This window comes from Hyalella azteca, unplaced genomic scaffold (genome assembly GCF_000764305.2).
Source record: "Hyalella azteca isolate HAZT.00-mixed unplaced genomic scaffold, Hazt_2.0.2 contig1740, whole genome shotgun sequence".
Classification (NCBI taxonomy): domain Eukaryota; kingdom Metazoa; phylum Arthropoda; class Malacostraca; order Amphipoda; family Hyalellidae; genus Hyalella; species Hyalella azteca.
In genome coordinates, this window is record NW_025932041.1 from 132,676 (window position 1) to 146,579 (window position 13,904).

At 37.9% G+C, this 13,904-nt stretch overlaps 1 protein-coding gene across 1 annotated transcript in view; it reads left to right on the forward strand.

The window, feature by feature from the left end:
• Positions 1-13,904, forward strand: part of LOC108673548 (E3 ubiquitin-protein ligase HERC2) — a 93,583-nt gene that overhangs the window by 52,589 nt on the left and 27,090 nt on the right. Inside the window, exons 47-61 of the mRNA XM_047883786.1 lie at positions 949-1,130; positions 2,176-2,218; positions 2,348-2,464; positions 3,431-3,561; positions 3,960-4,124; positions 4,702-4,779; positions 5,452-5,631; positions 5,909-6,186; positions 8,208-8,268; positions 8,728-8,805; positions 10,068-10,259; positions 11,141-11,327; positions 12,162-12,302; positions 13,090-13,194; positions 13,744-13,854. Of these exons, the coding sequence (XP_047739742.1) occupies positions 949-1,130; positions 2,176-2,218; positions 2,348-2,464; positions 3,431-3,561; positions 3,960-4,124; positions 4,702-4,779; positions 5,452-5,631; positions 5,909-6,186; positions 8,208-8,268; positions 8,728-8,805; positions 10,068-10,259; positions 11,141-11,327; positions 12,162-12,302; positions 13,090-13,194; positions 13,744-13,854 (2,049 nt within the window). The remainder of the gene's footprint in view (positions 1-948; positions 1,131-2,175; positions 2,219-2,347; positions 2,465-3,430; positions 3,562-3,959; positions 4,125-4,701; positions 4,780-5,451; positions 5,632-5,908; positions 6,187-8,207; positions 8,269-8,727; positions 8,806-10,067; positions 10,260-11,140; positions 11,328-12,161; positions 12,303-13,089; positions 13,195-13,743; positions 13,855-13,904) is intronic.

Here is a 13,904-nt window from a genome sequence, read left to right on the forward strand (position 1 = left end):
CACTGAGCTGCTGTTGGTGATGCCACTGAGCTGCTGTTGGTGATGCCACTGAGCTGCTGTTGGTGATGCCACTGAGCTGCTGTTGGTGATGCCACCGAGCTGCTGTTGGTGATGCCACTGAGCTGCTGTTGGTGATGCTGCTGTTTTTGTCTTGTGCCGATATTAAGATGTGAACGGTCTACGTCGTTCACTATTGGCCACGTTTATTTTATTAATCCATACTGAAAGCCACATCTGGCGTAGCCGCCTAAGTAACATTAGAGTCAGACTTAAGTCACCTTACTGCAGTAGGAGCTACGTAGCGCGAGGTCAGGGGCCATACTTTCAAAACTCGCTAAGTGAACGTAAGTACTTGCGCTCTATTTTCTTGTGTATGATTGGTGGATTTTGCTGAAAAAGGCCGTCAATGATTGGCTGATGAACTTACGATCTCTTAACTTTTTTCGAAAGAATGGGCCCAGGGTCTGTGTGGCTGTGGGTTGAGAAGTAAGTCGTGTCCTGCCAGCCTATTGTTTTTATTGTATCATTCACTTTGAATTTATTTTTTTTTGCCTTTTTCTTGCTCAATCTAAACCTAGTGAGGTTCTGACCTGAACTCACCTCGCTCCGTAGCTCCACTAGTTTTTAGTTTTTAGTTTTAGCGATCTTGTGCCCCAACGCTATTTGTTGTGGCTGTGCTCCAGACGCTACCTCAAGCCGTTTGATGTCTCTCGTGCTGGTTTTGTTATTATATTAAAACACGTGTTGCTTTCAAGTCTTCTTTATTGAAATAAAAGTCAACTTTTATTGGTGTTATCTGAAGTCTTAATTAACGGAATTGAAGTGCAATAAAATACTAGAGATTGAAACTTTCTTCATAAGATTATTTTTAACAAGATAATCACCGGCGTTTTCCCGTATAGTCCGTGGCGACGTCCGGTGGTAAAGGAACGGTTGTACTGGTTGCAGGTGCTGGTGCAGTGGTTGCAGTGACGTGCAGTGCCACCAGCACCCTGGTGGAGAACGTGGTGGTGTTGGTGAGGAGCCTGCACCTCCTGCCGCAGTGGACGCCCCTCATCAACACCGCCATCAGGCAGCACCTCGCTGCCCTCCCGGCCCTCCTGCGGCACCTCACCTCCTACAGCATCCAGGTCCTCATCCATTTTTTTTATTTAATTACGATGAAAATTATTTCCAAAATTTTTAATTTGAATGAAGACTCAAGGCAAAAATTAAATATACTGTGATCAACCTTTTTTTTATTCAATTACGATGATAATTATTTTCAAAACTTTTCATTTTCATGATTTATTTGAATGAAGACTCAGGACAAAAATTAAATATACTCTTATCAATTTTTTATATTGAATTACGATAGAAATTTTTTCAAAATTTTTAATTTGAATGATTTATTTGAATGAAGACTCGAGGCAAAAATTAAATATAATGTGATCAACCTTTTTTTATTCAATTACGATGAAAATTAAATTCAAATTTTTTCATTTGAATGATTTATTTGAATGAAGACTCAAGGCAATAAATAAATTTACGGTAGAGGCTGTGATTGTGTGTTATCAAACGTTTTTAATTTTTATGATTTATTTGAATTAAGAATCAAGGCAAAAATAAATATACTGTGACTGTGCGTTATCAATTTATGATTATGAATAATGATTATGAATAATGATTATGAATAATGATTATGAATAATGAATTGGGATAAAAATTAGGGAAAAGAGAAGAAAAAGGGAGGAAATGGATAAAAGATTCAATTTGAGATGTTAGAATATATCTGAAAATAATGTCCTGTTCAAATGAAACCTTTGATTTTTATAAATTATATATGAAGCCAAGAAAGCCTATTCTTGTCTAAATAATTTCGATTGAGCTACACATTTTTCTGAGAATCACGTTAAATTGATTAATAAGAGTTTAATTGATTTCGTTTCTGATACAATCAATCGACTGATCTGATGACATTATCTTTTTTCTAGGCTTCTTTGTACACCGAAAATTATATTATAAATTTATTATATATTATTGATTATTATTATTGATTTATTATTTATTATATATTATTGATATTGATTATATATGATATTGATAGTGATATGGATTATATATTATTGATTGGTCATATATTATTATTTATTTATTATTATTGCTAATTATTATTGATTATTAATAATTTTACAGCCGGCGAGTTCAGGCTTCTTCGCAGGCGACGACGATGGGGGAGGTGGGACACCAGGGGGTTCAAGCCTGGGGTTTAGTCGTATTCCTCACACCAGGGGGTTCAAGCCTGGGGTTTAGTCGTATTCCTCACACCTTGGGGGTTCAAACCTAACCTATCGCAATAATCCCCCAGGAACCATTGGGGGGTTCAGGCACCACCGCGCCGTGGTGCAGCCCCATGGGGAGGTGCCCTCCATTCTGCTCCCCCTCGCGCACCTCCAGCCTGTCCCCTCCATGCCCCTCGCCCTCGGTGGGTCCCTACACTCATAAACATGAACGAGTCATATTGCCTTAACTGTGGTACACTCAATAACATGAACGAGTCATTTTGTCCTAACTGTGACCCACTTTTTACTCGTATGGTTCTACACTTTAAAACATGAACGAGTTATATTGTATATTGTCCAAACTCTGACCCACTTTCTACTCATAAACTGACACGCTTTTTCACCGAGCCAAACTGGGCCAGGATGACAAACACGAAGGCAGAAAGGGCGTATGGACAAAGTATGAATCATTTCTTTGAGTGTATAGTTTCGCGATCGCCTTCTTTTACTCGTCTTCATCAAATATTTTTTTCTGTGTTTTAATCTTCATATTTGCGTAAATCTATCTTAAATCATAATTATAATTATGATTTTTAATGAGTAATAATTTTTAATTTAATTATAAATAATTTTATTATTCATATTTGCGTAAATCCATCTTCATTTATTTCCAGTATACGGTATGTTATATTATAGTACGCATGTCATGTAAAATAATATATCTCATAGTATACGCTTGCGTAAGCATGTACTTTATAACATAAGGTACTATTTTAATTGAAAACCTGGTCAAATGCACTCTATTATTAGCTGTAGTTATATTCAATTTATAATATTTTATAGTATAATGTATTTGAAATATTAAGAGGTTGGACTAAATAGCGTAAGCGCCTGGGTGACATTATGAACTTTGAAATATAATTTTGAATGTCTCCTTCCTGACGTGACAGATTATATTTTTATATTTTTATTTATTTTTAGATTTATTCTGTCCAAAATTTGAGATTCCCACCATTGTAATAAAAAAAAATTCAAAAATGTAAAAAAATTCTAATTTAATTTATTTTTTTCAATTTATGAAAAAGTTTCGATTTAAATTTAAATTTAATTCTTGAGGGTCCCCCCCAGCCCCGCGATGTGGGTGTTAACAAGCAGGTCTGTTCCCCCAGAGCGGGGGGCGCTGGTGGACGGCACACCAGGGGTGTGGGCGGCGCTGCTGGCCGTAGCCGCGGACTACACCCGCACCCTTCACGTCACCCAGACCTCCAGCCTGTCACCCACGTGGCTTAGGGTGCAGCAGGTGACTTGGGGGTGCTGACAGTGTGTGGGCGTGGGTGTGTGAGGGGGAAGTAGGGGCTGCTGTACCCTGCACGTCACCCAGACCTCCAGCCTGTCACCCACGTGGCTTAGGGTGCAGCAGGTGACTTGGGTGTGCTGACAGTGTGGGGGCGTGAGTGTATGTGTGTGAGGGTGAAGTGGGGGCTGCTGTACCCTGCACGTCACCCAGACATCCAGCCTTATTATCTTATGAAGAGTTCGGGACTTCCTAGTCCACGGTCACGCTGATGCGCCGCCTTCGTCGTCCTCCGTCTCCGAGTCGTCGTCGGATGTAACGTTGGACGTGTTCCGTCTATTTGCCCTCCTTTNGACTCATTGTCCCCCCCCCCAGCCCTCAGATTCACTGCCCTCTGCCCCCAGATTCGCCTGCTGGCCATGAACGCCTGCCGCAGTCTGCTGGCACAGCCCTCACTGCTTCGCCTGCTGATGCTACAGCCCTCGTCGGCCGCCACGTCCCTCGCCGTCACGAGCCTCAACAGCGTCCGCTCTCCTGACGACGACCAGCTCTCCTTCAGCGCCCCCAGCGTAATCCCTGTTTATTTATCAGCTTGTGTTATATATTTTAAAATCTATTTGATAGATGTTTTGTTTATTTTATATTTATATTATATTATATATTTTTTGTTTATTTCTAACCAGCTCTCCTTCAGTGCCCCCCAGCGTAACCCCTGTTTATTTATCAGCTTTTGCTATTTATTTTAAAATGTAATAATTTAAATTAATAGATATTTTTTATTATTTTTTAATCTATTTAATAGATATTTTTTATTTTTTTAATCTACTCAATAGATATTTTTTATTTTTATAATTTACTTAATAGATATTTTTTACCTACTTTTGTATTAGCTCTAAATATTGGTAAGTTGTTTCTTCAACCAAGCTATTCGTGAGCTGTCAAATAAAGTTATTTATATCTTTCTGAGCGAAGTTATTTATTAGCTTTCAAGCCTGGTTATTTATACATCATTGTCACATCGTCACAATTGCACTTTGGCTGCACTTCATCGTATCATTGTATCTTTATATCATCTTATCATCATCGTATCATATTATCATCATATCATCATATTATCATCATAGCATCACCATATCATCACACCAGGTGTTGCTGCAGCGTATCATCACCGCGGCGACGCTGCCGTCACCAGTCAAGTCATCGTACACGCGTCAACAAATTCAGGTGATTTGTTATCTTATAATTCTGCATTAACTTTATTATTATTCATCTTAATATCGTCCTGCTGCAATGCCGTGAATTATTCATCGCATTATCATTATGAAATAAATGATGAAATATCAGGATCATTAGTCCCCAATTTCGGAGCATTTTTCTTCAATTCTACGTAGTGCTGTGTTATAGTTATATTTAATATATTGAAAACTATATATATATATAGTTATATATAATATATATATCAACTACTGTAATAATAATATATATTATTACAGTAGTTGTGAGTACTGTATTATATCATTAATTATACATGGTTAAATTATTTAGTTATACTAGGTTTTGTCATGTTATATGGTAGGTACGTACGTTATATGGTAGGTATGTTATGGCATCAATAAATTATATTAGTTATTATCGTGTTATATGATATATACGAGTATGTTATATGGTATATACGAGTATTTTATATGGTATGTTATGGTTTAAAAAATTGTATTAGATATTATCGTGTTATATGGTACATACGATTATGTTATATGGTATGTTATGGTATCAATAAATTATATTAGGTATTATCATTTTATTTGGTATATACTTTATATGGTAGCTATCTTGTAAGGTATGTTATGGTAATAATAAATAATATTAATAAAATATAGTTCTATGTTATAATGTCAGGCGGCGGCGCTGGCGCTGATGGAGCGTCTCACGGAGCTGTCTACGCGCCCCGACGTGTCCCCAACCTGTGGGGCTACTGTACCTTCCCCTCCCTCACCCCCCTCACCCTTCACCAACCCTGCTCCCCCTGCTCCCCCTCTCTTCCCCCCGAGGGCTCATCCTCCTGCTGACACCAGACAGGTAATTTACATTTGTTTAATTTATTTTGTTCAATTTCTTTTTAATTTATTTTTTTATATTTGGTTATTTATAAATTGTTTTTCAATTTAAAAATGTAATTTTTTGTTATTCTTCTATTCTATTTTATTCTATTATTGTTGTCAATGCTTAATTTTAATGTGACCTGGAATATTAATCATTTAATGAAACTTTATCAATAAAAAACTGACTCTATTATTTTAAATCACTAATTAATTTCAACAAATAATTCTCAATTGATTGGTGAATTTTCCCCCAGCAAGAGAACCCACAACTGAAGCCCTCCCCCACGTCTGTGGGGGGTCCTAAGCCCCCACACGCAGGGCTAGCGCCCCCCCTGGCTCCTGGGTCTGGGCCCAATCTGGCTCCTGGGTCTGGGCCCCCGCTGCTGGCCCAGCTGGCTGAGATGGGCTTCTCCTCGTCCGCCATCGAGGGCGGGATGAGGGCGCTGGGGGGCGATGTGGGCGTAGAGGCCCTCGTCGCCTGGCTGCTGCAGGAGGCCCAACGTCAGCCTCCCGCCCCACCTTCTGCAGCCAGGTGCTTAAGACATGTCATATTAAGACATGTGGATATGTTAAGACATATGGTCATATTAAGACATGTGGATATGTTAAGGGGAGCGCCTTGGTCCAAAATCGACAATTTTGGCTTTTTCAGTTTTTAGTCTCGTCTCAAAGCTGACATTCTGACCTATCCAACGGCACCAAAACCATCTCCGTACGTTGACCTATGCGTTCACGACAGATCCCGAAGGGCGGGGGGGTGGATGGAGCCCTTAACAAAACCCTATGAGAATAATTACGTCCGGGGTCTATAAATGTGCAGTCTGTTGCCTCGCACCTCAGTCAGCCACGAGCTGTCATGCTGGAAGGTGTGCATGCAGTCGTTCTCTGCATCGCTGAGTGACTTCAGAGTGAAATAACGCTTACCTGAACCTTTGCGCTTACCTGAACCGCTTAGCGCTTACCTGAACCTTTGAACGCTTACCTTTGGTAAGCGCTTACCTGAGTGAGTGAAATAATGCTTACCTTTGGTAAGCGTTATTTCACTCACTCTCATACCTTAATTTAAGCTACGTTATATGCCTTTACATAGCGCGCGCGCCGCCGGTAGGCTGTTTATCGGCTCTCCTGAAAAGTTGCAATTTTCATCTTAGAAATATATCTTCTCCTATGATTTTCAAGCTACAGCAATGAGAGATATACCGTTCGATTCGTAAGTTAAAGCTCTACAAAATGATGATTGTACTTTTTTTCGATTTCGATATAGTTCGGATAATATTTTGCAAAAAAGTGGGGCGGAGGGGGGAAAAATCGAAAAAATGACTTTGAATTGATTTGTGAATAAAAATTTAATAAATTTTCAAAGTTTTCCAAAATTGAATAAATTTGGAAAACGAGAAAGGTAATTTTTTAGATATGGTCTTTAAAAATCGGATGATACGTGTCTCGATTTTGTAGCACGATATTTGTAGGAGATTTTTAAATACCCCTTTTTTCCGTTTTCTATGAATTTCACGTTTTCTTTAATTTTTTCGAAAAATTTACACGAACAAAAAGTTCTTACATTTCTGTTTTACATATATGTACCAAGTTTCCAAGTGATCCGTCTGTAAATAAAAAAGTTTTTCCGCGACCGAGACGCTCCCCTTAAGACATATGGTCTTATTAAGACATATGGTCATATTAAGACATATGGCCATATTAAGACATATGGTCATGTTAAGACATATGGCCATATTAAGACATATGGTCATGTTAAGACATATGGCCATCTTAAGACATATGGCCATATTAAGACATGTGGCTTGTTATAAAATTAGAGACATCGGATGAGGTATTTGATGATCTATATTGTGAGGCAAATAAATCATCGTAGCACGTCTTAGCCTTTGTTTTTTGTTATCACTCGTAACCTTGTTGGTAAGTACCTCACATTGTTATCCGTTGTTATGAAACAAGCTTTCATTGCAACCAGCGTGCAGCTGAAAGCCTCGTTCTCGCGACAAAATTCAAGTGCGATGAAACAAACAAGTATTCATCACACTTTCTTTCATCACATATTCATGAAATATTCACCACTTATTATCACATATTCATGACAATCTATTTCATCACATATTAATCACATTCATGACATATTCACCACTTATTCATGACATATTTACCACTTATTCATGACATATTCACCACTTATTCATGACATATCCACCACTTATTCATGACATATTCACCACTTATTCATGACATATCCACCACTTATTCATGACATATTCACCACTTATTCATGACATATTCACCACTTATTCATGACATATTCACCACTTATTCATGACATATTCACCACTTATTCATGACATATCCACCACTTATTCATGACATTTTCACCACTTATTTATCACATATTCATGACATATCCACCACTTATTCATGACATATTCACCACTTATTCATGATATATTCATGACATTTTCACCACATATTCATCACTTATTCATGACATTCACCACTTATTCATGACATATTCATAACACTATCCTTCATTCATATGCTGCACAGAGTGGAGACGGCGAGGCTGTCACCCCCAGTACCAGGAGGCGCTGCTGCTGGAGACGCTAGGGTGAGTCATAGACGACAAACAATTGTTGTTTTCTCTTATTATTTCTTCTATTATATATATATATATATATTATCTTTTATTATATTGCATTATCTACAATCGAGATGCTGTAGAATAAAAATTATGAGAATTTTTGCTTCCTTTTTTATTTTTTTACGCAAGTTAATTATCTTGAAAATAAGTTTAAAATAAGTTTAAATTTGTGAGAATAACGTTTGAGAAACGTTCGTGAAAAATGGTTCATTTTCAGGATGAATGGTGCTTTGGATGAATGATGATGAATGTCCAATAAATACATCGGGTACGTTTTGGATGAATGATAATGAATGTCCAATAAATACATCGGGTACGTTTTGGATGAATGATAATGAATGTCAAATAAATACGCGCTGTACGCTTTGCATGAATGCTAATGAATGTACACGCAATACACGAAGCAATTAGTAGGTTTGCCCTCAGCGTGAGCATCGCAGCACGGCGGCGGCGCTGGACTCAGATGCTGACTCCCTCACTGACGACGCGCCCTCCCTCGCTGAGGTGAGGGCATCTTCGGCACATATGGCCTCGCACCCTCACAATTTTATCTCCTATACCTTTACTCAGCTTATATGGCCTCTTACCCTCACAATTTTATCTTCTATACCTTTTGTTGCAAGATCCTCTACCTTTACTCACCACCTCTGGCCTTTTACCCTCACAATTTCGTCCTCTGGCCTTTTACCCTCACAATTTCGTCCACTGGCCTCTCACCCTCACAATTTTATCTCCTCTACCTTTACTCACCCCCTCTGGCCTTTTGCCCTCACAATTTTATCTTTTCTACCTTTTTTTGCTCGATATTGTCCCCTATTTTGTCTATTTCCAATGTGGCCGCCTTATAATCATAGTTTCCTGTGATTTTCATCTTTATTGTCATCTCTTACTTCTTCATCTCTTATTGCCTATTCTTTTCTCTTATTTTTCACATAGTTTCCATTTTAATTATAATTACTAATATTATTTCTTAGCTGTTCGAAATGTATAACTGCGGGAAATAACTACGCAGTCGAGACTAGCATTATCATTGAAGATCATTAACTGATCTCCATTATTATAATTGAAGTGGTATAAAGGCCCCACCATTTATTGTAATGGCCCCCCAACATTGAACACCATATCTCCATTATAATCATTGAAGTACTTATATCATTAGTCTGCTTATATCGCAAGTTCACAAGGAATTTAAAAGCAAAGAAAACGCCAAGAATTTTGACTTTTAAAGTGATTTTATTCATTTTTAGTTTAGTCGAACTGATGATGGAGCTGGACTCCGAAACGTTTTCAATATCGATATGGTGAATTTTCTTAGCGTTTTCTTTGCTTTTAAATTCCTTGTGAATCATTGAAGTGATCTAAGGGCCCCTCCATTTATTGTAATGGGCCCCAACATTGAACATCATATCTCCATTATAATCATTGAAGTGGTATAAAGGCCCCACCATTTATTGTAATGGGCCCCAACATTGAACACCATATCTCCATTATAGTCCTATAATATAATATGTATGTAATACATATAATATAATATTATATACATATGTATATATGTATATAATATGCATATATGTAATATATATGTATTATAATCATATAATATAATATAGTTATGCCCCGTTACACAGGCCCCTCGGACGCCAGGTCTCCGGCGACGCGAGGACTAATATTATATACATATGTATATATATGTATATAATATGCATATATGTAATATATATGTATTATAATCATATAATATAATATAGTTATGTCCCGTTGTACAGGCCCCTCGGACGCCAGGACTCCGGCGACGCGAGGACTTCAGCAGCGACGACGACTACGCGCTGTGGCTGAGGGGGCGCCTGCTGGTGGGGGCGCGGGTGAGGTGTTGCCGCTCCTATGAGGAGGTCCACGCGGGGGACGTGGGCACCGTCGTCAGGATAGACCGCGGCGCCCTCCACAACCTCAATGTGCAGGTAGGGGGCGGCGCCCTCCACAAACTCAATGTACAGGTAGGGGGCGGTCGTGTTATGTTATAGAACCGTGTTTTATATTAAATTGATAATAATAAGTATTATATATTCTTATATATACCTGAGTGTATTTTTATCCGACATAACCTTTCATTTATTAGAATAATAAATAAATAAGTACGGTATTGACTTGGTCATATCCGCAGAAATATAAAGAAATTATATGTCAGTTTCTATTATTCTTAAATTTTTCACGAACGACATATTCCTCTCAGAGAAATAAGTAAAAATGTGTCGAGATATCAATGCATCTTTTCCCTTGTATTGGTCATCCTGACCCAGTTTGCCCCTGCAACAGGTCTTATCAGTGCTCTGGTTAGTTTCACTATTTGTACAATATAACCCATTCATTTTTCTCAGGGTTCCTCTTTCTTCTCTCACTATTTACCACAAAAATTAAGATACATTTATGTTATTATTTTCTCTATTTAATTATAATAATTAAACACAAAAATTAAGATATATTTATGTTATTATTTTCTCTATTTAATTATAATAATTAACCACAAAAATTAAGATATATTTATGTTATTATTTTCTCATTATTATTTTCTCTATTTAATTATAATAATTAACCACAAAAATTAAGATATATTTATGTTGTTATTTTCTCTAATTAATCATAATAATTAACCACAAAAATTGGGATATATTCATATTATTATTTTCTCTATTTAATTATAATAATTAACCACAAAAATGTAGATACATTTATGTTATTATTTTCTCTAATTAATAATTAATATTAACTAGATAATTAAGATATATTTATGTTATTATTTTCTCTAAGTAATAATTAATAATAACTAGATAACTAACGTTAGGTTGACTGGGAGCGCAAGCGGGGCACCTACTGGGTGCGTTTCCTACACATTGAGCTGCACGAGCCTCCCACCCCCAGCACGGGGGGACCCTTCAAAGTGGGGGACCGCGTGCGGGTGAAGCCCACCGTCGTCACCCCCGCCTACAAGTGGGGCTCTGTCACCCACCGATCGGTGGGCGTCGTTGCCAGTGAGCATTTTAGATTTTTAAAAGACTTCTCTTTAACTTCAAATCTTGTTAATCGTTTGTTTGTCTACTACAAATATTAAAATCGATATTTACAGCTTTTTTACAAGAATTTTCTTTAACTTCACTTCTTGTTTTTCGTTTCTTTGTCTTCTACAAATCTTATAATTGATATTCAACACACTTCTACCTGTTCAATCGATCTGAAATTTTGCAATCCTGTGTAAAGTTGGAGACAATGCATGAATCAATTGACAGAATAAATATTTAAAAAATTGAAAAATGTAGATTTATATTGAAAATGTAAAAAATAATTTTTTTAGTATTTAAAAATAAAGTAACAAATTCACTGTACATGTGTAACATCAGAGTTATGTACTGGCCCCTTTAGAAGTGTTGTTTTTGAAAAGTAATTTTTAAACGCATATTATTATACAATAATTTACTACTTAATTTGTTACGTCATTACTGTTACAATACTCTTAGTAACACGTCATTTGCAAGACTCTGTTATTGGTAATTAGTTTATTATCGCTAAAAGCTGCCAAAAATGAATAAATAAAATGTAACATCATGGAATTACATTTATCTCCAGGCTACACGGCAAGGGACGGTTTCTTGTGGCCATTGTAGAAAAATGTTACAGTCCTCTTGAAGTGCACTGTTTTTAATAGGTGTTATTATTATATAGTACCGGTATTGTATATAATCACATAATATTGATATACATGATTGAGGACTATGAAGTAATATGAATTAATATGAAGTAATATGCAGCAATATGAAGCAATATGAAGTAATATGAAGTAATATCAATTAATATGAATGTCTCTGCAGAAGTGGAGACTGGGGGCGACGTGCTGGTGGTGGACTTCCCAGAGCAAGACCACTGGCACTGCCGGGCCCATGAGATGGACTTGGCCCCACCGGGCCACACTGACGTATCCTGCTCTGAGTGTGGGGCCTGGCCCCTCTATGGTGAGTGTGGGGCCTGGCTTTATGGTGAGTGTGGGGCCTGGCCCCTCTATGGTGAGTGTGGGGCCTGGCCTCTCTATGGTGAGTGTGGGGCCTGGCCCCTCTATGGTGAGTGTGGGACCTGGCCCCTCAATGGTGAGTGGGGCCTGGCCCCTCTATGGTGAGTGGGGCCTGGCCCCTCTATGGTGAGTGTGGGGCCTGGCCCCTCTATTTATTACAACACTTCTCTTTAACTTCACTTGTTGTTGCCTGTCTGTCTGCTACAAATCTTATAATCAATATTTAACACACTTCTACCTGTCCAATCTATCTGAAATTTCGTTCACTTGCGTAAAGTTTGAGACAATGCATGAATCGACTGACGGGATGAATTATTAAAAAAATATATTTTTACCAATAATAGAAGAAATTACAATTTTTTTTTAATATATAAAAACAATAGAAGAAATTCATTGTACATTTGTCATATCGGAGACACTGGATTCTTTCGAAGTGTTGTCTTTGAAAAGTAATTTTTAAACGTATATTATTACTGCACCCTGTACTAGGGCGCAGTACCCTGACGCTGTACTAGGACGCAGTACCCTGACGCTGTACTAGGACGCAGTACCTTGACGCTGTACTAGGACGCAGTACCCTGACGCTGCACTAGGACGCAGTACCCTGACGCTGTACTAGGACGCAGTACCCTGACGCTGTACTAGGGCGCAGTACCCTGACGCTGCACTAGGGCGCAGTACCCAGACACAGCACTAACACACTAGTGTATTAACACACTAACCCCCCGCAGGAGCGCGGTTCAAGTGCAAGGTGTGCGCACAGTTCAACTACTGCGAGGACTGCTTCTACACGCGCCGCACGCACCAGCACCTCTTCTACAGGATCGCTGAGCCCGGTCTGATATTTAAATCACTATCTACATTATATTATGTTATATTATATTATATTATATTATATTATACTATAAATTATATTATATTATAGTACCTAATTGTATTACCGTATATTTATTTCTATGTGTCTCTTCCTGAGTATGTTCACCATAAAATTGCTTAAACTGATCAGGACATATGTTGTGATCAGACAAATTTGTTTTATAGTACAGTATGAGTATTGTCTTTGAAAAAAAAAATAAATTTTCATTTTAATTCTTTGTATGTTTTTTAGATGTCTTGAATATCGTATAAATATATAATCACAAATACGAATAAAGAATAAAATTATTATTATTTTTAAGAACATAATATATATAACATTATGCCCAGACTTCATGAGCGTCAGTAATATGGTTTTTCAGACAATATAATCAGGAATATATATTAATATACATAATAATATATTAATATATATAATCAGGAATATATATTAATATACATAATAATATATTAATATATATAATCATGAAGATATAGGCCTAGGCCGTTTATTCGTCCCGCCGCTGCAGGATCAGCTGCCGTGTACGCGGGCCACGCCGGACGGGGCCGGGCCCGCCACCCTTACGCCACCACCGCCGCCCCCCACCTCCCTGTGGACGCCACGCCCGCCGCTGAACCTGGTGGGTTATGGCTACTGTCATGCCGTGGCATACGCCCATTACCTATTACC